Source organism: Pteropus vampyrus, unplaced genomic scaffold (genome assembly GCF_000151845.1).
Source record: "Pteropus vampyrus isolate Shadow unplaced genomic scaffold, Pvam_2.0 Scaffold335, whole genome shotgun sequence".
Taxonomy (NCBI): Eukaryota; Metazoa; Chordata; class Mammalia; order Chiroptera; family Pteropodidae; genus Pteropus; species Pteropus vampyrus.
The window spans coordinates 4,411,497-4,436,134 of NW_011889116.1; the positions used below are offsets into that span (position 1 = coordinate 4,411,497).

General features: G+C 35.9%; 1 protein-coding gene and 1 pseudogene across 1 annotated transcript; one reads left to right on the top strand and one right to left on the bottom strand.

Annotated features, from left to right (window-relative positions):
* Positions 1 to 2,683: 2,683 nt before the first annotated feature.
* MCTS1 (MCTS1, re-initiation and release factor) lies at positions 2,684 to 11,754 on the bottom strand. The gene is given in 9 exon segments (XM_023522186.1): positions 2,684 to 3,734; positions 4,490 to 4,528; positions 4,530 to 4,555; positions 6,214 to 6,347; positions 9,411 to 9,472; positions 9,474 to 9,506; positions 10,043 to 10,195; positions 10,760 to 10,866; positions 11,402 to 11,754. Coding segments are annotated over 9 exon segments (951 nt in total). The 5' UTR covers positions 11,717 to 11,754; the 3' UTR covers positions 2,684 to 3,652.
* A 1,393-nt stretch (positions 11,755 to 13,147) lies between these two features.
* On the top strand, positions 13,148 to 13,266 carry LOC111730792 (annotated as a pseudogene).
* Positions 13,267 to 24,638: the final 11,372 nt, after the last annotated feature.

The window sequence follows — 24,638 nt, forward strand, 5'->3', positions numbered from 1 at the left end:
AATATAAGTGTTCTGAAGGCCTTTCAAAATATATTTAATGGCCTAATTCTTACAAGTTATTGAATAAGTTGAGTAAGTTTCTGATTGCTTGAGACCTCAGAAGTGATGGTTATATTGACATAGGATGCATACATTTTCATTTTTTCATTATAAATCAGTTTTAGTAGATACTCCTTTAGAAATTGGAACATTTTGAATTTCTGAAGAGCCTTGAGAGATATAGTCTCAAAATTATGGAACCTAGAAAAACAAAGTTAAAACATTTACGTTTTGTTTGGGCATATGTTAATTCCATATTCCTATTAATATATAATTGCTACATTAATATTCTCATGAAAAAAGTGAAATATTTATTATAATGAAATATCTCTGCAAATTTAGCTATTTGACATTCTTATATCTTTTTCTGAAGTACTATGCTTAGAAATACTGTATCCTCAGTAGCTGATTTACATACAGAGGGGGAACTTGGATATAATTATTTGACAAATGCCATATGACCTTCTGTTTGGGGACTATCAGATTCCTCGAACTGAAATGTTCATGACTACCCCTGGGATAAATCCAGCTGCTTGTTTTGGATCCACAACATTAAAAAAGAAAAAGGGAAAATGCAGCTGCCAACAGAACACCAAACCACTGTAACAGTCTGCTAGAAGAGGGTTGATCAGGCCTTTATATTACAGCACAATGGGACAACCATCTGAGTTGGAATGCTGAATTGCTGCAACTCCAAGACATCTGGATTTTTAAACCTCACATTGGATACAATCTAAGGAATATTTTTATATTTGGTTGATGTGTAATTTGAAAATTTTGATGACTGAAACTGGAAAAGAATTAGTAACTTCCAACTGGCTTTATAAATTGGTACTGGGCTATCACCATTAGCCAATTTTTTAAAAATGTAAATTTACAAGTCTGGAAGCTCCTTAAGGACAAGGGCCACTTGTGTATTATTCATCTTTGTGCCACATCACCTAGAACCTAGTAGATATTCAATAAATAAATGTCCATTGAGCTGAAATGACCTTGCCTCAGTAAAAGTGTGTCACATAAAAGAAATGGCTACCTTGTAGGTTGACTTGACACAAAATTACCTTTGAAACTAAAAATGAAACAAAGACACATTGCCTGAGAGAAAACACGCTCTCCCTGTATTCCTACTCTCAGGAATGTGAGTAAACTAAATTTCCTTTAAGCACAGTACCTAAAGGGGCTGATATGTTAGTTTAACCTCTTTGAATTTGGGTCCCTGCATGACCTAATGTTTAGAAACTGATGTCTCCCATGTATAGAGAGACACTCCTGATTAACATCGATTACCTGAGGCCTCAAACCCAGGACAAGCAGGAAACATACATATTTAGTCCACATCACCAAGGCAACACAGTCAATGTACCTCAGCATAGTAGAAAAACAAGCACAGATGATGATGTTGAATATTTTTAAAGTGTTCCCTACACCCACTGTAACAGTGGTTAGAAACAAGAATAAATTATTTCAGAAACCAGGCAATAAAAGGTTTTAACTTCTCTAATATATGTGTGTGCTTTGTTTTTCACTGCTAACACTCCAAAGACTACCTTGGTCAATTAACATTATCTTAACACAAAAAAAAAAGGTTCAAAGTTTAGTTTTGACATAAATGACTAAGGTATTCTCTTTTTAAGTCTATGAGGAGCTAGTTATAGGCCTCAAATAGGATGCCTCCTCCTCCAAATGGGGAGATATCAGAATTTGAAACCAGTAAATCAGCACAAAATGAAATTATTAAAAAATCCTACCCTAAAAGATGATTTATAAGAGTTGCTGATGAGACTATTGACACTTTTATCCACCAGGAATAAATAATAAAATGTAAAAATATGGTAAACTGTAGAATATAACTGTCATTACAGGAAAATTTCTACATAGAACTTAAAAAGGATGTAGGAAGTAAAATATCAGGGAAACTCTATGGGCTAGGATAGGAAGATTACGGCAGACATAAGCATTCTAATTAATGAAACAGGAAAAATTCTCCAAGCCTTACCCCAACCCAACTGAAATATTCCCCCAAATTACCTCCTTTTTTTTTTTTTAGCTCTTAGCCATGTTCACCAAGAAACTTCTTGTTTACTAATTGTTTACTTTAAGCAGGCTTATTACTATAAATTAATATATTTACATTCTAACATGAGAATCTCTAAGTCTCACAAGTTTCATTAGTGGGAAATAGTTTCTCCATCTGAGTGTTAAACCCTGGATCTGTTACCTTCACCTATATTATATTTTGGGAGGCCCAGCTGCAACAGCCAGCTGAATCGTCTTTTTTACTTCCACCCTCACCTTTCTCACCAACTTCTAACTGAAACACAGGTCACCACAATCTTGTAAATGTCTGTATCTATCTGAAAAATAAAACTACATGTCATATATTTGTAAACAACCAAATGAAGATGGCTGACACACTAGAATAATGGCAAAGTTATTAGGAAGAAAGGCCTATTATCACTATGTAAATTCATAACTGTTCATTTAACTCCCATCTGTTTACTGTTCTTACTGAAGTAGGTCCATGGCCTTCATATGCTACTTATGATAGGAGATACACATTATTTGAGTAATATAGTGGGGACCCAAACCTGGAAGTTCTGGGCATCTGTGTAGCTTCAAAAGGACACTAAATAAACAACCGGAATCTGATCAAGCTTATGTATTTACAAGCTATACAAGGGCATACAACAAGTTAAATTAACAGTGATATAATCAACAAAATCCAGAATGTGGGAAGAAACTAAGACAAAACAACTAAATTTCTTAAATAATTTAAAGGGAAAAGGAAAAAGGGGGAACTTATAGATAAAAAGACATAACAACCAAATGCTATATATGGACCTTGTCTAATACCTAGTTCAAGCAAACCAATGATTACAAAACTAAGAGAGAAAGTCCATTTGTCACGTACTTGAGCACAGTCCAGATATAATTTTTTAGGTGTGATAATGATATCGTGTGTTTTTTTAAGAAAAAAACACATCTTTTAAAGATACATATTAAAGTAATTATGGATTTAATGATATATCTGAGATTTGCTTCAAAATACTTAGGGAGTGGGGTGGAAAAGAATAAGTGAGATATAGATGAAATAAACTGGCCATGAATTGAAGCTAGGTAACATACAGAAAAGGTCCATTAGACTACTTTCCCCATACTTTTGTATATGTTTAGAATTTCCCATAATGAAAAGTTTAAAAACAACAAACAAAAAACACACACAAGAGGGAAGGGGCACTTCTAGGTGCCTTGGGATAATCAGATAAAATTCCCAGTCTAGCTTCCAGCCCATTAAATTGTCAGATTCTCTAGAATGTCAGCCATATATTGGCAAGTTCCTTGACCAAGTCCAGCCCTTCATTATTAGCCTAAGAAAGGACATGAAGTTGTCTGAGTTTGGTTACTTACCAGATACCTTTTAATGTCCAAGTTTGTTACCCAATTTTAACTTGAGTTTAAGAAAAACAAATAATTTTGGAAGCTAACAGAATTTTAGCATCTGTTGAATTTATTCAGCATAACCACAGAGGTATTGTCTTCATCCTGTCTCACATAGACACACACAGATACAGCATAATATCCATATTTAGCCCAAATGCATTCCTTCTGAGGCTCATTTATATGTCTTCATATGCCACAGCCCATCATTTAAATAATGGATATCTTCAATGCCAATTCTTTTGTTGACTTTCTCACTATAGAAGGAAAAATTCACATAAACATATTGTTATGCATTTTTATAGGCTTAGTCATGGTAAATATAATTCAAAGTGCATTGCTATTTAGCAATTATTGAGCCACACGTAGGGAAAGTATTTATAATACATTAACATTACTGTCTACATTAAACTACATTATTCTGCTGCAGTTCATATCTTAAAGTGATTCTAGTAAACTAACTAGCGGGTCTATATAAACAGAGTTACGATGTGTCACCATACCAGGAGAACATCAAAGTGTTACAATTAATACTGAATCAAAATTAACACATAATTTGGTCATCAAATGAGTTCCAGAGGTTTTAAATATATTGACTATATGTTGGTAATATTACTTATTTAATATTCTATACCACCAGGTCAAAATATAAAATAAATATTGTGTGGTGCTGAACTATGTCATTGTTTTAAAAATTAGTAGCAAAATATCTCTCCTCACCCAGTTTAAATCACACTAAATAAAAAACTCCTAAAATACCACATCCATACATATAAAACAGCTGTGTTGGCACACAGGTTCTTTTCAGAGTACTTAAGAAAGAATGCAATCCCGGAGACAAAATAGGTTTCAATGGCTTCTTAAGTGTTAGGAAAAATCAGAAATGAAGCTTCTGTACTTACATATTTGTAAGATCTGGTATGAATGAGAGCAAATTTCACCTGTAATTCTTATGCTTCCTGAGCAGGTTACACATATCTCAAAAGCTAAGGGGGGCTAACATAAGACTTACATGTCTTCTGCAGACATCTTCATGACTCCGACACACAGCATGCTGTTTTCCTTCTGCCATGATGGCCTGAAAACACACAGCTAAGAAAACTATCAAAATGCCTTGCAAAGGAGGTGTCAAACTTTACTAGTTAAGCCACTTTGAGCCCCTCTTGTACCCTCACCTAGACTATTAACTCCTTAAGGGCAGGGACCTAGCAGAGCCTGTGGGTACATTGTGAATGCTCATTAAATGCTAAATGAATAAATCAAATAATCATTCTTGGTTTTTAGGTCAAATGTTAATAATATAACCCAAAGCCAACAAAACCAGAATGAGTCATGCAAAAAAAAAAAAAAGGAAATATTTCTTGCACATAAAAAGTGTGAAATAGATATCAATTGTTCTAGTGTTTCAATCACCGAATGGTGGTTTTATGTAAAGATCACAGTAAAACAAGAAGTATATCCCCAATCTATCTTTAAGAGCCCAATGTAAATGTCAACCTTTCTAGAACAACCAGAACATTCTTGGTTATCATCTGAAGCATCTACAATGTTAAACACCGCAGTACATATTTTTAAAAGTAAAGGTTCAAGGGTACACAGTACCTCTCTGTACTAGTTTTGCAGCTTCCTAAAAGTCTATAATTATTTCAAAATAAAAATTATTCAAAAAGTAAAGGCTAGGTACTAGGAAAATTTTCCATTTAAAGGAACTCCAGAACTGTAAACTTAAAACACAGAAAAATCATTAAAAAAAAAGTAACCTGGCCTTAACTGAAGACTTTTCTCCACTGACTTTCAATTCATTCATTCAGTGTTCTACAAATATTTGAGCGACTATTATATGACCAGTATCTATGTCAATACAAGCTGTTCCTAAGATATAAACATACAACTTATACCACCCCTTAGATATAATTACACAACAGATGACACCCTCCTTTTGAGCACAGAATATACTCTTAAGCTCATTCCAATGGTCTCTCCACTCCACAGTGATTTCTCCATTCCCACCAAGTATGGTTCCTTTTCTCAACATGAGGCAAATGCCACTTTATTTATGACAAAGGAGAAGATGTTCTCCTGTCCAGACTAATTGACAAAAACCTATTTAATCTAGAATATAGCTGAAACAGCACCATAAAAATGGAAATAATACAGAATTATTCAGTTATATCATGAGTTGAATAGATCTTTAAGGACTATCTGGGACTTTAATATTTCTCTGTGAGAAATTATGCTCTGAGGCCCAAATAACCAACTTAAAAATGAACTAACTTAAAAATAAAAGTTGGGGCTTGCCAATATTTCCCACCACCTGCTTCTAACGTTCTACCTGGTACCTAAGTTCTTTTCCTTTTTGCTCCAGTGTATCTGGGTAAGTCAAACGTAAAAGTAGCAAGCTGATGTGATCCGATCATATCAAATATATCCTCTCCATTAACAATGGAGAGTTGTATACTGTATTCTGAATCTGATAACATTGGACCCTAACTGGGCTGAAATGCAGCTGAGACTCTTTTATTACATATTTTCATTAAACTTCTATGATGAGACATAATTTAGTCTCAAGAAATAATGTTACTTCCCACATCTTCAAATATAACCACAAAGGCATGAGATAACAGTAATGATAACCTCCAAAAAATACATCTAGTGTTCTTTTGGATGATAGATCTTTCAGTAATGACAAGAATACAATAAATATATTTTTCAACAGTTACAGCCTGAGAAGGATACAACAATTGTATCTACTACAGCAGGGTAAAGTTTAGCTCCAGGAGAAGTTAAGCCTGGACATATGATATTTGCTCCACTGAGTAAAAATTTGATGGCCCCTTTATCAACCTGCTGATGTGGCAGGATAAAAGGATCTAGAAGAAAAATACATTACATAAATTAATAAGACTAATGACTCAACAGAAAAAAGGCAAAAGACATGAACGAATATTTCCCAAAATGACAGTACTCTGACAGATGCAAAATAAAACTGAAACACCATCCTTCTCTTATCAAATTGGTAAATATTTTTAAGAAAAGTTATTCCCAGTGCTAGCAAGAGTGTAGGAAAACTGGCATTCCCGTATACTGCTAAGAGGCTTATAAATGGGTACGACCTTTCTTTAGGACTACTTAGCAACATGTATCAACAGCCTTGAAAAGGTTCAAATTCTTTAACTCAATAATTCTATTCCTAAGAGTTTATCTTAAGAAAAAATGAGAGGTGTATAACATATTTAGGTAGAAATATATTCATTGCAGCACTAGATAATAGAAATAAACTGGAATCAACTTAAAAGGCCCACCAATAAAGTAAGAGATAAATGACTTAAGGTGGAGCTGCAATATCTATGTAATAGAACTATGTTTTTGAAGAATACATAACACCCTGGGAAATGTTCATAATATTATGTTAAGTGGAAAAAGCAGAATAAACTACCAAAAATATCAGTGGTTACTTGGGGTTGGTGGCGAGAGAGAAGAGGGAAAAATGAATTGGTGGAGCACAAAGGATTTTTAGAGCAGTGAAACTATTCTGTATAATACTTAAACGGTGGACATTATGCATTTGGAAAAATCCACAGAATGTACAACATAAAGAATGAATTCTAATGTAAACTATGGGTTTTGGTTAATAATGTATCAATATTGGTTCATCAAATGTGACAAATGTATCACACCAATGCAAGATGTTAATAAGGGAAGGGTGGGGAGGAAGTATGTGGGGACTCTTTCTGCTCAATTTTTCTGTAAACCTAAAACTGCTCTAAAAATGTCTATTATTTTTTTTTAAAACTACATAACAAAGCCCAATTTAAAAAGGAAAATATATACATTTACACATACACACATACACAACACAGGAAATAATTGGATGGAAGTATGCCGATATATTAACAATGGTTATCTCTAGGTCATGGGAATACTAGTGATTTTATTTCTGTATTTTCCAAATCTCTAGATTGAACATATTCCTTTTATAATGTTTAGAAAATTGTTTTTTGTGTGTATGTGTGTCTACAAATAATTCATAATCTAACAAAGGATCCCTGGAAGATTTAAAACAATGACTGGGGTGGGCAGGGGGACTTTTTATACCTCTCAGGGCTCTCTAGGAATAACAATAATTGGTAAAATTTATTCACTTTAATGTTTTACCACTAGCCCTCCCTCTAGTCAGAGAACAAGTGAGTCTTTTTTCCTACCAAGACTACAAATTAATTTAAACATCTTACTAATAAAAAGGTACCTGAATGAATGAATGCATTTACTACTCACAAGCTATCATTTCTTTTCTATGTCTCTACCTTCATTACTATCTGCCCTTTAATAATAATTATGATGACAATATGTAGTAATAGTGAACATTTATTAAAGAATTACTACACTATTATAATAGCTATCATATATTCATATATTGAGCACTTACTATGTTCCAGGCATAGTGTTAGGTGCATTACATGCACTATCTCATTTAATCCTCACAACCCTGGGAGATGTAATATACAACTATATCCATTTTAAAAAAAATAAGGAGACAGGCTTAAACAGGTTAAGTGACTTGACAAAAGTGACATGCACTGGGAATTGAACCCAGGTCTGCCAAACTCCCAAGTTCATACTTTTAACCACCATATTATCCTGCTTCTTGCACAAGAATAACTTTAAGATGTTCTAAAAGGTTGGTTCCCAGCAAAATACTACTAAATAGGAACATCTTTTTCTTCCACCTTATTATGAAAATGCTTAAGATATGGAAAAACTGGAGTAATAATTCAATGAACACCTGGACACCATCCACATAGATTCAACGATGGTTCATTAACACTTTGCTATATTTGCTTTATCTATTTAAACACACATAATTTTTCCTCTACCATTGTAAATTTCAAACATAATGCTTCACCATAAGCACACATCATCTAAGAATAAAGTCATTCTCCTATATAATCACACTATTATCATACCTAAAAATTTAACAACAGTTCTGCAATATCATCTTATAGTCAAACTATATTCAAATTTTCCTTAATAGTCCCAAAAAAAGTATTTCATATCTTTTTTAAGGGGGAGGAAGAGGGCTTGAATTTTGTTTTTCAAACCAAGATCCAATCTAGATTCATACAATACATTTGATTATTTTGTCTCTGTTCTCTTTTAGTTGAGTAAGAATTAATGTCATTAAAATGTCTTAATGTCATGAAACATTTTTATTTTAAACTTTTTCCCATTGCATCAGGACTCAATTTCTCTCTATCATAGTTTTTTTTCCACCTGATAAAATCAACACTTGATCAAATAATTATAAATATTCCTTTATAAATATTAAATTGCTTCACCTGTTTCAAGACTTGCATAACAGCTTTACTGCTTCACCAGGTAAGTCAAAATTTATGTCCTCTTACCCAAAACCAAACTTATTAAGTCACCAGTACCACCTACAGAACCCTCTAGTCACTACCTTCCTTTCTGCCTCTTGGCTAGAATGCCAGATACATACTGGTTTGAAAAGCAGAAATCTTCACAGTTAAAAACTTCTTATGCACTGCTCACAGCACTTATCGCAGTTTGTGAATATATATTTGTGTAATTATCTAATTATAGTCTATTCTCCCAACTAGAGTATTAGTTTTATAGGGACAGGGGCCATGTCTATCTTTGCTTCCCATCATATTCTCAGTACCTAGCTCAGTGCCTGGCACATTAAGTTCAATAAATATTTGTCGAATGAGTGAATGAATGTTCTTTCTTGGGCTTTCTAGGATGCATAATGTGAGAATGCACATTTTACAGGTTTACTACAGATGGGAGGATTCATTTTAGTTTTATATTTCTCATTATCTAGTACTAATAAACAAATTAACTACCAGAAGTAACTTTCAGCTCCTTTCATGTCTCCCCATATTCTCAAATGCATATTTTCTAACAAGACTTACATTTGTGAAGTAATCTTAGGGTTGGATAAAAAGGCCCTTCTCTTTGTCTAAAAAACAGGAACTCCATTTACTGTAAGGATTTCTATATGTTCATGGCTGTAAGACAAATGTCACAAAGTACCAAGTTAAATACTTTCAAAAATGAATATGCCAAACATCCTTTAAATAATATATTATATGAAACATGCATATACAGACATACATGAGCTCTTTTTACATTTCAATAAAGATTCAAGTAAAAAAAATTGTTTAAATTGTCTTACCTATCATACCAGTCCACTAAAGAAAAAATACAACTTACTACAATCAATTTTATTGCACATATTATTATTTTAATTTCCTTGTTAGATAATTCAATAAAACAAACCTCTAAAGTACTGGCTGAAATAAACTAAATCCAACTCTAAATAAAAATATTTAGCTCCTTGATAAAGCAATCAGTACGTAAAGTCACACTTTTCAAACACAGAAAAACACTTAAAAATACAAATATTGTTTAGTTTTAGAGTTATTCTATTTATCTACCCCATAATTAATCTATCATTATTTAATGTGAAAATAATTCCACTTATTATGAGTGCAACTAATCATACAACATTCAGCTACTTACATGGAGAAAAATGAAGACTTACCATCGCACTATTTTGACGGGATCTTTCTTAGGCATGATTTGATTAAGCCATGGTTCAATACCTGGAAATTGCTCTATTAATTGGTTCTTAATACCCTTTATCACTGAGGTTTTCAACTGGATGCAGTTGGACACATTTTCTTTTTCATCAAATCTGCCAAATGATTTTTGCAGGGAAAAAAAAAACATTTATAAGTAGACATATCAGAAGAGGTAAAGGTATTGTTTTAATTAGTCATCTATTCCCAAGCAGTATTTAGATGCTGAAAATAATTATGAAATAAATTGTTTAATAGTATTTCCCTTTTATTCTGTCCAGCACAACTAATATCTTAATACAATATTAAAATAAACTGCCATGTACACACAATTAACAGGAAGGAGATATGAGGCATATTTCACATTATAATCTTTAATCAGCTACCCCCCCAAAAAAAGCCTTTTCTGTAATATCTTATTCATCTCTACCCAGGAAGAAACACAGATTCCCACCTATAATAAAACCTGTGGGAAAAAAACAAAAGCAAATCAAAATAAAAGAGCCCTCAAGCGTTGAGATACAAAAGACCAACCCAAATAAATATAACAGAAAATCAGTCTCTGCTAGGCTGTGCAATCTACTGAGATTTTTTTTAAGTGATGATGATGATGATGATGATGATGATGATTTCTAAGATCTTTGTTTATTTTTGCTCAAAATGTCATGAACGAAACCCACCTTCCTTCGCCCATGTTCCCACTTTGCTTTTTGCGTCTACCATATCTGGAAGGCAAACCCACTAGATAGGTTCCCAAGGAATTCTTGTCTTCTTTACACTGAATAGCCTGGGGGGGTGGAGGGAAGGAGGCAGGCAATCACGCAGTTTTCAAGACAAGGTTAATCATCTAGCAGCTAGGCAATAGGCATGACAGCCCGCTTGCTTCCTGTCACCCAGACTCCTTCACTCCTATGACCTAGGAAGTCAAGCCTTCCTTTATTCAGTTCATAACTAATAAACATATGGCAGTGGGTGAAGAGCTCTCCTCCTAACTAAAGAGGATATGCCCCTAAGACACAGTGCAAGTATTTGATTGGTAGAACCCTCGGAACGGAGTTAAGATTGGGAGAGAAGGCAAAAGAGAAAGGGGTAAGGAAAAAGAAAATAAGAGTGAGAGAACAGAAACTCGACTGAGGGTTAAGGATGGAAAGCTTAAAGAAGTGTTGCAAGTTGCGAATGAGAGCATAGTACTATAGAAAACCTTAGGGAGTAAGTATGGCAGGGACGGGGGAGAGAAAGAGGATCTTGGCTCTCGCCCTCTTCTCCACTCCTATCCCCACCACCTTTGTGAGCAGCCGATGGAGGCCACAGCATGTCCTTACTTCTTGAACATGATCCAAGGTGAAGGGGGCGACGATAGGGAAGGGCTCGGAATGGGGAAAAAATTGAATTAGCAAGGGTCGGGCAGATCCCCATACACAAGGAAGGCTGGCACTGACAGTCGGAACTGTTGTCGTTATCCGGAAAGGGAGACAGCCAGCCAAGCCGCACTTTACGATTCTCAGTGAAATCTGTCTGCTTCCGCTCTTTTGAACACGTCGGCGTTTTTGCCGGCTCATTTTGGGCAACCGGTAGCTCTGCAGAGCGGGTAGCTGAAAGGGCGAGACTTGAGAAGGAATAAGAGAAAAAGTAATCATGCTAGTTGCAGGAAGAGAAGACTGGAGGGGGCGGGTAAATCAATCAAAACAGCACTTATTGGCAGTAGTATCAGTTACGGGTTCCTCAAAGGGTCAAGATTCTTCCGTGTTTTGTTGCGACCTGCTGTTAAACAATTTTTTAGTGGGAAAGGTTTTTTGTTCCCTGAGGCAACCGAATGGATTGATGCTTACCAACCTACATGAACCCAGGCTAGCCTTATATTGTCACGGTAACGCACTCCTTGGGCTTGCCGAGTTTAGCAAATAAAAATACAGGGTGCGCAGTTAAATTTGAATTTCAGATAAACAATGAATACTTTTTAAAGTATAACTATACCTCAGGTAATATTTGGAACATACTTATAGAAAAAAATTCCTTATCTGAATTTAATCGGGCATCCTGTATTTCAACCCGGCAACCATTTTCACTGGCCACAGTAAGTTACCCCCAGAGAATTATTCACTAGGTTGCCATCCCCTGCCTCACCTCCATACCTGTAAGTTGAGCTATAAATCAAGAGAATAATTTCTTTGAGTGATAGAATGGCCTTTAGGAGAATAACACTTGACTAATCTGATGGAAGAGATAACAGCTAAATAAACTTTTTACTTGTGTAATTTTTTTAAAGTAGAGCGAATCAAGGGTTTTGATCATCAAAGAAGGTATAGAAAAATACAAAAGCTAAACAGGCACTACCCCTAGGCATTGGGGTCGATGTGCACTGACCTGTAAAATACACCAATCTCTCCAGGGAGCAAAAACTAGTCTCCATAGGGGAGATGGGTGGTTGGAGCCATCATATCAAACACTACTATGTATTTAAATTGTGTAACTAACTCACCTTGTCTTGATTCTATGGTAGCAATCTTCTGATTATACTATAGCTTCCCATTAAGATCTGCTGGGAAAGAATTTGCTATTGTCAAATCTGCGTGAACAATTGTTTGTCTTTGTAAATTAATAAATTGGCATTCTGGCTTACACATAGTACTCTTGTGAACATCCTTAGTGTGACTTCGCATTCCCAGCATCAATCAGTTCTGTGACACTTAGAATATTGAGTTCAGGAACATGCAAAGCTGAAGCCCAGACCCCAAGCTGTGGTTAGTGCTACACTGTCAGGCTCCTTGCCAAATAGCTCTACTCCCCTGGCAAATCTCATATCACCCTGAGTATCTACTATGTAAAAATAAATAAATTATAACAGCAATAAACAATTACTATTAAGCAGTTTGAGATGAGTGAAAATAGATAATTTGTATTCGATCTACATATTGATACACAATGTAATAACTATATATTCCACTAATAAATAAAATTTAACTTGATGGACTCCAAAATTAATAACACCTAGATGGATTTCCTAATTTCTTGAACTTTTGGTTTGAGAAACCTACTAATTTTAGACTCATTTAAAATTATTATGCTGAGTCTATGGCCATGCCATCTCGAACAAGCCTGATCCCGTCTGATCTCGGATGCTAAGCAGGGTCAGTACTGGTTAGTACTTGGATGGGAGACCACCTAGGAAGACCAGGTGCTATAGGCATAAAATAAATAAATAAATAAATAAAATAATTATACTGAATATTTGCAGTTAGAAATGATAGCTAACTTTTAATTCTACAAAAATTAGACATACTCTATCTAAATTATGACAAATCCCACATGCATGGGAATAGATATACAGCTAAATTTTTAACTTTTTAACTACAGTTGATATTCAATATTATATTAATTTCAGGTGTTGTACATACATATTTTAATCCACTTTTATACACTCTGATAATCACAGAAACTGAATTTGAATTATAAAAAATGCCAAGTCAGGTTATTAGTATTAATGAGGTATTAAGTTCTGTATGTGTACATGAATGCCTTCATTAATAACCCATCTATACAGATACATAAGCAGGGCCCACTTGTCACCGCAATCTGTTTCTAGTTTTGTGTTGCACGCAGTATCATCATAAAGTGGATTCTGTTTTTCCAAAGTTATAATTGAGGGTTTGCTCCTGACAAAGAACTCATCTTCAAATAAATCATTGCTACAAAAAATAATATGCCATTAAAGAAGAAATACTTCAAAACAAACCTCTTCAAAAATTAAAATAATGAACTTTACTTATTCATGCAATGAATAAGTTATAAAGGACCCTTATGCTTTAGACATGCATGTTCTGTACTATAATTTGTGCATAAGTGTTCTATGCAATTTATTTCACAAGGGTCCTCAATGTACATTCAGCACAGGACATAGAAAACCCAAGTCTATCATACATCTTACTAAAATATTTAACCTAGCTCTAACAAGCATTAATTATTTAGTGATTGTATTTGCCTTTTTAGAATTTTGAGAGTTTTTATAGGGTCATTTCTACATGAGGTTCTAAAATGCTGCCCCAGATGTTTGCAGTAAGGCCTCCTTTTCTTCTTCATAAGCTTCTTTGAGCAATAAGCATGACAACAAAATCCTTCAGGTCTCTGGTAAAGAAAAGTTTCTTCAGGAGCTAGGTCACAGTTTTGAATACTGGAGGAGCTACTTTCCCCAGAAAGAAAGAATTGGGCCACTGCCAGACCCCTGCATATGGGCCTCACATCTTTAAGTACCTACAGCCTGTGAAATCTTTCATTAGGGTCACTTTTCCCACAAACTGCCTCTCAGCCTCACACCTTAGAGCCTCCTACAGCTGGCTACATATCTTCCACAAGGGCAAGACATATCTAAGAATTACATCACTATCATCACCACCACCAATTACTCTGGAGAGCACAGGTAAGAAAATACATTGCCCTGGCCACCACCTGGATCCTTTCATACTGAGAAATATAAAGAACACCAACAAAATGCAGCTCCCACCTCCAGTCTCAAATACAGCTAAATTTATGGAGACCTGAGAACCTTATCAGAAGACTATCAGGACTAAACATCTTACCAAATTTGTGATAAGCCAAACCCACCATGCCTCACACACATTCTTGTCTTCCTTTGTCATTACCCAATATGTAATCACCTAGTTCAGCTTATTTGCTATGTGACCTTGGGCAAGTCACTTAAACTCTGTACCTGTCTTCTTGTCTATGTAATAAAGGCTCTGCTTCATGAGGTTAAGAAGATTCAATGAGATAATCTATGCACGGCACTGTTAAATTATTATTGTTATTATTAAATTACTGCGATTACTGTTATTGTTATTCTTCTCCTCTAACATCATTCCCATATCCCTCTGTGCTGCTTCTCCCCCACCTGACCTGTCACTTTTACCTTAACTTCCAGGTGCTTCTGCTGTGCCTCCTGGAACACCATTCCATGATTAACAAATTCTCCTAACCATCCTCCAACTCATCTCTGACTATCCACTGATATTCCTGGCTTTCCCATGAGGATGGAACTTCCCTTACAACCCTTTCAAATGAAAGTGATTTATACCAACGCAGTGCATGTACTGCAGAGTCAGGAGGTGAGGTGAGCATCCTCTTCCAGCCACACTACAACTTCCAGACAATTCCTCCTTCACCCTCAGGTAAAAAAAAAAAAAAAAAAAAAGAAAGAGAAAAAAGAAAAAGAAAAGAAAAGAAAGAAAAAACCCTGATTCTTCTTCCTCTGAGTTTCCATTTGATTACACCCCAACTCCCTCTTTGCTGTCCTCTACTCATTCATTGAAGATCTAGCATCTAGTTCACAGCCTTTCCTCTCCACTCTAGTGTTGTTGTTGAATATTGCAAGAAAAATAATCACACAGTTGAATAATTGATACCACTCTAAATTCATAGTTGCCAAACTCAATTGGACTTTCAATATTCCTGCGAATCCTTCCATACTTTCAGTTCACTCTCTCATTCTCCCCACCTATTCTTTCAAAGCTTCTCCATTTTCTTCAAAACTCCAAATCCTCGATCTTATAAAATAACTCACCTTTTTTTTATTTTTCATTTACAGTTGATAATCAATATTATATTAGCTTCAAGTGTATTACATAATGGTTAGACATTTACATAACTTATGAAGTGACCCCCCCCAATAAAACTAGTACCCACCTGACGCCATACATAGTTCTTACAATATTATCGACTATATTCCCTATGCTGTACTTTACATCCCATGACTATTCTGTAACTGCCAATTTGTACTTCTTAATCCCTTCAAAAGTCTTCACATAGGAAACCAACTTCCTACTACCTACTACTACCAAATTAGGAATATATTCACAGCCATCTTTCTACTGTTAAAATGAGAGATAGCCCTCTTCCAATCTAGGTCTAGTTCCTTCTGTGTTCCAGATCTTATTCACATATGGGTCCTCAGTAACCTTACTCAATCTCCTATATTACCTCTCTCCTATATCTTCAAGTATGACAATAATAATAGTTAGCATCTATTGAATACTTATCTTAAGCCAGACACTGTTGCAAGGGTGTTCATGTATTAATGCATTTAATTCTCAGAGTAACTTTATGAAGTAAATACTGTTAGTATTACCATTTTATGGATGAAGAAACTGAGGGAAAATGAGGCTAAGTAACTTGTCCAAGATACCAAGCTAAGAAGTACCAGAATCTGGATTTGAACCCAAATAGTCACAGTCGACATTTGTGGCATAGTGGTGAGCGTAGCTGCCTTCCATGAACCCAAGTAGTCACAACTCTGCTCTCTAAATCACAATACTAAAAGTCCCAATATTTAAGTATTAAATCACAATACTTAAAAGATACATAGTTTTGTATGTATCTTTCCAGAAGTTTTTAGTTGTATTACCCTATATATTGTACATATGCGTTTTTAAGAAACATAAATGGGATCATACTATGCATGCTGTTTTCCTTTCGCATGTTCACTTTAAGTCACTCTGAGAATTAAATGCATTAATACATGAACATACCTGCAACAATGCCTGGCTTAAGGTAAATATTCAATAGATGCTAACTATTATTATTGTCATACTTCTGTGTTGTTTAATGTTATATGATGTGGGCATATTCATGTATTTCCTTTGAAAAGTCTGAGGAGAGGGAGCCAGTAGAGAGGGAAAAGGCCAGAACGGCATAAGGAGAAAAGGGAGGAAGGAGGAAAAGAAAAGCAGGCAAAGGGATCTCCTCTCGTGATTGGTTATTTATAAATTTTTATTCTCCTTGTATTTCTATCAAACTTTGCTTTATATATCTCTAATTCATGTTACTATGTGCATAAAGGTCCATGATTGTCACATGTTCTTAAGGAAAAGTACCTTTTATCAGCATTAAATATCCCTTTGTCTCTTTTAATAGTTTTAGCTCTGAATTCTATTTTTTTCTGATTCACATAGTGCTCTTTTTTTTCTAGCATTTGGACAACTCAAAGTTTTACTGTTTCTTTGCTCACCACTATTCTTGTATTCCACATGTTATTTTTTGGATTCATTTTTCATTTTGCTATAATACTTACCTGAGTAATTCATAGAGGTTCTGAATATGTCTGCAATATGTTCTGAATATGTAGGAAAATTAGAATCTGAAAACTGGAGTTTTGTTCTGTGTATTATTTCACTCAACCCCTTCACCACTCAGGGTCAATTGTTCTGTTTATTCATTTTGGTTCTTTTATGTTATAGATTTTTCTCCAAATATTTCTAGTGCTCCTTTGTTGTCTATGCATATTGACATAGTAAATAAGGGACAAGTACATTAGCAAAGATAGCTTGCCTGGTTTTCCCCTGCCTTATGTGTCCCCAGCTGGCCTATCTCCTGAGCAGGAGGGTTTTGTGTAAGTGGGTTGCATGTGCTGACCTGTCAGGCTTCGCTTTAAATTGGGTGGGTATGCAGGAGACAGGACGACTGTTCTCCCTGCTCCCTGCAAATTGCCAAAACAATTTTACTTTGGCAGTGGAGGATTCCAGTGTATTTCTCTCCTGGTCAAAGCTGCTTCTCTTTTTTTTGTGTTACCATGTATTTTGTGGAAGTCCAGATTTCACCAAGGTCTGTTCTATTTTTCTTTTTTTTTCCCCCTAGGATCCTACACTCACACTAGCAAAATTTTGGAAGAAACAGTTCACTTTCTTTATAATAAAATTTTAAGATTTAACCTTAGGATGAGTTGTGTGGGAAGGATGAAGAGGTATAATCACAGTGGGGCCCAACTGCTTCTTCTTTTCTGAATACAATTCTTTAATTGACCACAGGAGTACCCCTGCTCTTCATTTATTCATTCCAAGATTTAATTTTCTATGAATTTGCTCCAGTAATTTTTCTCTTGCAGGTTTTATCTTATCTCTTATCGATATGATCATATCTGATTTCTACCCTCAAGGGATTCATCTCAATTTCTGCACTGCTCATTGTACACTTTCCTTCAATTACACCACTCTTGGTCCTTTTCCTATTCTGATCTTTTAAGAGATTTAGGGAAGGGAGGATGGGGACAAAGTTACAAGCTCTTAGGCTACCATCTTGATCTAATCTGACCAAAGTTATTTTCTTATGTCAATTTTCCCAAGACAAGGATAGTAACCAGGGCTCACTCTGAGAGGCAAGGGGAAAGGGCCCCTTCTAATGCTGGCTTCTGATTACTCAAGACTTCAAATAGAAGCCCATTAGGATTTAGAAATCTAGTATCTGCATATCAGTGCTTCTGAGAGAGTCAAGGCAGCAACTAACAGGCACCACCATCAAGCAGAAAAAAATTGCAAAAGAAAAAGTGCCCCCTTGGGTTGAATAAATTAGAAAAAGGTACTCCTTTGGGTAGGCTGAGTATAAAAACTTGCCTTTTTCTGCTTACAGTGGCATCCCTGCATTAGGGCACACGCTTGTTGATTAGCAGCGTATAGGCTAGATTTCATCCCCCACCTCACACACATACACACACACACACATACCCTTTCAGTCATGTACCCTTGTCAGGGCATATCCTGCAGAACCACATATAGTGAACAATGGCCTCTGCCAGTGCCAGTTACAATGCCCAAAGATAAAGCACCCTCTGGGGCTTCTCTCAATTTCACACACAAGCCTGAGAAGTCAGATTCAAATTTAGAGAGACTTCATTCAAGTGGGCCTCCTATGACAGCAGCTTTTGCTCTCTGCCATCCATCTCCCCAAGAGATAGGCCTCTGACTTCCCTGATCCCTTGCAGAACCAAAATTACAGAGCAGCCCAGAGATCTTGCCAACAACAGCTGAGGGACTTTTCTTTTAAAAGACTGGTCCTCACTCACTTTTAATAGAGCCACCCTCAGCACCAAGAGAAGTCTTTAATGCAAATGCCAGCAATAGCACTCAGAGATCACCAACCACCACTAGACCTCCCTCTCCTACTCCCACAATTTACCCCACTCAGCCAACCTAGGCCATCAACATATCTACCAGAAGTAATTCTCTTGGCAGTCCTGCAGGAGATAGATAGAGATAGAGATAGATAGAAATAGAGATAGAGATAGAGATAGAGATAGAGATAGAGATAGAGATAGAGATAGAGATAGAGATAGAGATGGTAGAGATAGAGATAAAGATATATTGATATAGGAATACATATGCCCTTCTGTCTTTCTAATATCATCTCTCAGATATTACCTATACCAATGGTTTGCTGCATTGTTTTCTTGACTTATTACTATGCTTACATAAATATATATGGCTAATATATCTATTTATATTTTTTAAATAAAAATGGGATTAGTCAATACACATTGGGCTACAATTTATTTTATTTCCCACTTAATGCATCATAGACACCTTGCAGATGGGTACATACAGTTCCATAACTTGCTTTTTAATGGCTGCATAGTGTTCTGTCTCAAAGATGTACCATAATTTATTTAGCTCTCTCATCTCAGTATTAACCAAGCTCAACCCTGCTTACATTCCAAGATCAAACAAGAGCTGGCACGTTCAGGGTGATATGGCTGTAGAATATTTAGCTCTCTTAAATTTCTCCTTATTCTCACCTCTCCATGTTCTCCATAGAGTTATAGCAACTTTTGGATGAACTATTATGTTTATATCACTATGATTATGTATAAATAATTTACCAATGAGGCACATAGTATATTATAATTACATTTCCTTTCTTAAACAACTTTTTATTTTCCTGGATTTAATCATTGTCTCTCCTTTTCATTTGTTTAGATTTCTATGGTGTTCAATGGAGTTGTGCAGTGCACAGCCTGACATGGCAGCTCTGTTTGTGCCTATGGCCAAGTCTAATTTTCAGCACAGTTAAATTAAAAACCTATCAGGTTCTTTTTCCTCAGACTCCCTTCCCCCATCTTCATACTCCAAACTCTTGTGTCAGATATTCTGTTTTCTGGATGCTATGTCTTCTTTTTTGGTTTACTGTCTAAATTTAGTGCAGTATGTTTTCTGGTCACTTCTTGCTAGAGTGTGCATGGGAGGAAAATTTTTGAACACTATATGTCTGAAATGTATTTATTCTATTATAACACTCAATTGGTAATTTGGCTAAATATTGAATTATATGTTGGAAATTATAGTCGCTAAGAATATTGAAGGCATGACTCTGTTGCTTTTCAGCTTTACCAATTTCTGTTGAGAAGTCCAATGTCATTCTTATACCTTATCCTTTGCATGGGACCTTTTACTTTTTTCTACTTCTGGAAGCTTTTAAGGTCAGCTCTTTATCTCTGAGATTCTGAAATTTTGCAGTGGTGTGCCTTTATGTGGCCTTCATTTTTACTCATTCCTGTTTCATGTTTTGTGAGTATAATATTGTCTCTCATTCCTCTGAATATACTAATTGGAGTAGAATAACACCAGTTGTCGTCATGTTTTCATCTGCTCCCTGCATAGTTTCTGTTTTATCCAAGTCCCACCCCCCACTTTTTTTTTTTTTTTTTTTGACCTCTGGCTTTCACACTGGAACTTTCCCTGAACTGTCTGAAATCCTTGATCATCCTGTCATATAGAGTAGTGAGACACTAAAAAGCTGATTGGAAGTTCTGGGTGCCTAGTGTGTGGGGGGGACTTTTTTGTATGGTGATTGGATGGCAGGATGCTTTTTAGTTGGGTATCAGTAGTTTTTCACTGGGGCGGGGGGCGGTGTTTCAGTTCTCCAGAGAAGAACAGTTTAAATCTCCTACTTGGGATATAAGCCTGGCTGCCTATATTCCGGGAACTTAATATGGAAAATAGAATCCCTGACTTTCCTCTATTGCCCTTCTTTTCAATCTGACACACTCTACTACCCCTATTTGTCTCCAAGTCTATAACTTCTCTGGTTCATTTTCATTTAATTGTTTTTAATCTACTTTAAAGGCTTATTATTGATAAATACAGAAAAGCACAAATGATAAGTGTATAGTTCAATGAATTCTCAAAAGCAGAACCGGCTGTATTATGAGCATTCAGATCTCTCTGGTTCAATTTCTACAAATAACAAAAATTTTTGCTGAGGTAACATACACGAAGCACCTAAAACAGTCCATGACATATTGTGAGTGCTTCTACTAGTGCTAGCTATCATCATTCAGGCACCTGATCACCTGCTTTCCATTTTCATAAGTTGTGCTCTCATGTAGCATTTATCTTATAGTTTCAGAGAAGGTATAGTCTGCATCCCAGTCTTTCCTTTTCCTTATTGCTTTTGGGTGGTTTCTATACTTCACTTATGTACTCCTTACAAAATATTTGATTTTTATGTAGTTTTATCTGTCAGTGGATGGTCAAAAGGTACTGGATAAAAATCAGCAGCTATGAAATAAATCAGATGGCACCCCTATGTTCATGGCAGCACAATTTACAATAGCTAAGATTTGGAAGCAACCTAAATGCCCATCAACAGAAGATTGGATAAAGAAGTTTGGCCCATATATACAATGGAATATTTCTCAGTCATTAAAAAAAAATGAAATCCTACCAATCGCAATGACATGGATGGACCTAGAGGTTATTATACTGAGTAAAATAAGTCAGACGGAGAAAGATAAATACCATATGACTTCACTTATATGCGAAATCTAAGGAACATAAAGAACAAACTAATCAAAAACAGACTCACAAATATAGAGTACAATCTGGTGATAGCCAGAGGGGAGAGAGTTTAGGGGCCTGGGTGAATAAGGTGAAGGACTAAAGAAGTACAAATTAGTAATTGATAGATGGACACAGGGATGGGGAGTACAGCATAGGGAATGCAGTCAGCATTAATGTAATGGCTGGGTGGAGAACCCGAGGAAAGAAAGAGCAATTGGGGGGACCGTTTTATAAACTATATAAATGCCTAACCAATGTACTGTATACTTGAAACTAATAATATAATTAAATTTTAAAAGGACAAAAATCATATGATTTCACTGATATGTAGAATATAAAACATAAAAAAGTAACAAATGAGCAAATGTAACAAAACAAAACCAACTCATAGATAGAAACAGAATGGCGGTTACCAGAGGAGAAGGGGTTAGGGGAGGGCAAAATGGGTAAAGGGGGTCAAATATATGCTAACAAATGGAAACTAGACTTTTCGTAGTGAGCACACAATAGAATATACAGATATTGAATTATAATATGCTACATCTGAAATTTATATGTTATTAACCAATGTTACCTCAATAAAAATAAATTAATTAATAAAATCAGCAGCTATTCCTTATAAAAACTCTAAGTGCAATGAAATAGAAGAGAACTTCCTAAAGAGTATCAAAAATCCATGAGCAAGCATCATAATCAAGTCATTTCTCATGATATTCAGGAATGACAAGATGTCCTCTATAGTGTTTTGAAGATCCTGAAATGTAATAAACCAAGAAACTAGCTGTATAAATCTAAAAGGAACATAAAAAGAGAAAAAAGTATAATTTTTTGCAGATGGTATGATTATATGCATTGAGAATCCACGAAATGCAATTTAAAAACTATTAAAACTGAGAAGTCTATGTAGTGGACATCTGCTGTTTGGGTTTGCCCAGCATTCCTTCTTCCCTGCTTCTGATAATAGCACTCTTTTCCTTTGGAGAGCTGCTCCTCTTTCACTACCTTTTCAATATAGTCCTGATAAAATGGACAATGACACCACCCTACACACACACACACACACACACACACACACACACACACACACACACAGCTGGGCATCTAACCCAGGTTGGGCTAATCATAATATCAAACTCTGTTGGACACAGTGGCAGCTCCAAGAGGGAGGCATATGACCCAGGCCAGAAATAAAAGACCTTCCTTGAAATATTTCAAATCAGAAGTAAATAAGTAGCTTTCTCTTTTCTTTGAATCTTGAACTGTTAAGGATGTGACCCCCAAAGCAGCTGGTAGCTCTCCCTCTACCATGTGGAAGAATCTTAGAGAATGAGGCAATGCAGAAGAGAGAGAAGCAAAGAAGAGACATAAAGAGATGAGTGACAGCCAATACTATTTGAGTCTCTGGATCCTGGTGTGTCTGAGATCTGCCCTGTCCTTCCCAGTTATAAATACCAATAAACTCCATTTTCCTCTTAAGCTTATGCAAATTGAGTTTCTGTCACTTGTAAACAAGAGTTTTAACTGATACAAGCTGCATGTAAGATATACTGAATCTCAAAGCTTTCTCTTTTTTTCTTTTTTTGAAAAAGTATTATTTTATTTTATTTTCCAACATTTATTATAAAAATTTTCAAACATACAGAAAAGTTCAAAGAATTTTATGGGCCTTTTGAGCCATGCTTCTCTTGCTCAATCCCACTTCCACTTCTGGAAGTATACTTTCCCTTCTAATAAATCTTTTCTTTTCTACTGTAAAAAGAAAAAAAGAATTTTACAGTGAACACCAATAAACCCACCACCTAGTTTTTACAATTAACATTCTATTATTATATTTCGGTAACTTTCTTTTAGTCTAGAAATAACAGAAATAGAAGCAGAAAAAAAATGTACTCCATTCACAATAGTGGAAAAGAGATGTGTGAAACACTAACCAGCACAGACAAATAAAGTCCCCACAAAATTCTGCTCTCACTAGACAAAGAATCAGGAAAGGAGCAACCTAGTAAGAAATTTTAGATAACTGATTTACTCTAGCCACTCACTGCAGGGGCGGGGGCAATGCATACCCCGCCCCTCCCCCCCCACACACACATTCCAGGAATAGCCAAGTGGAGAGCCTAGACCTTCCACCCTTGGCGGGCTCCCATTTCTATCTCCATCCCCTACTCTCTTGGAAACCACTTGGGGAGACTGAAGCCCCAACCCCTCCTCTCTGAAGTGGTGTCAGAGTGGCAGGGGAGTCCCAAGTAGTGTCAGCATAGGTACTGTGCCAGTCTTGGTGCAGAACAACCGTGGATGACTTGCCAATGTCCCATGGGTGGTCTTATTAAAACTAGAATAACTTAGATTATAGGAAATGTATCAATTTCAGATCGTTTTGAGTTTTTCGTTTGTTTGTTTGTTTTGTTTTGTTTTGTTTTGTTTTGTTTTTGCTTCAGGCGCGAACCAGGCCCCTGGTAGGCGAGTGGGGTTTCCCCTGAAGGGATTGGTCAGACCTGCCGTCACTCATTCTTGAAAACTATTAAATACACAAGAAATCCATGGATAGAACTTCTCATGACGAAAGGGCGCCTGCGTTGCTATAGTGTTTATTGTTTACGAAAGCTCTTCTGAGCCCTCTGGTTTCAGACTGGACTACATATAGAACAACAGGAACAAAAAGAAATCCTGTTGCTCTTCCTGGGACGGTGAGCTAGCCGCCGGGCGCATTGGACAGGGTGAAACGCAGGGAGGGTATTTTTAGGAACTTATTGACCAAGGCTTTAAGCGACACCACATCTTTAGGCAATTTTAAGTTATTCTCTATGTTGTACTTCCTTTCATTATTCCCCAAACTTTAGAAAAGGTATGTTAGAAGTTATAGCTTTTGCTTACCTGTGATATGGAGAATTTACGAAAAATCATGTTAGAGCCATAGTTATCTGTTGTGAAAACCCTCCCCAGCAAAGTGGTGACCATAGGA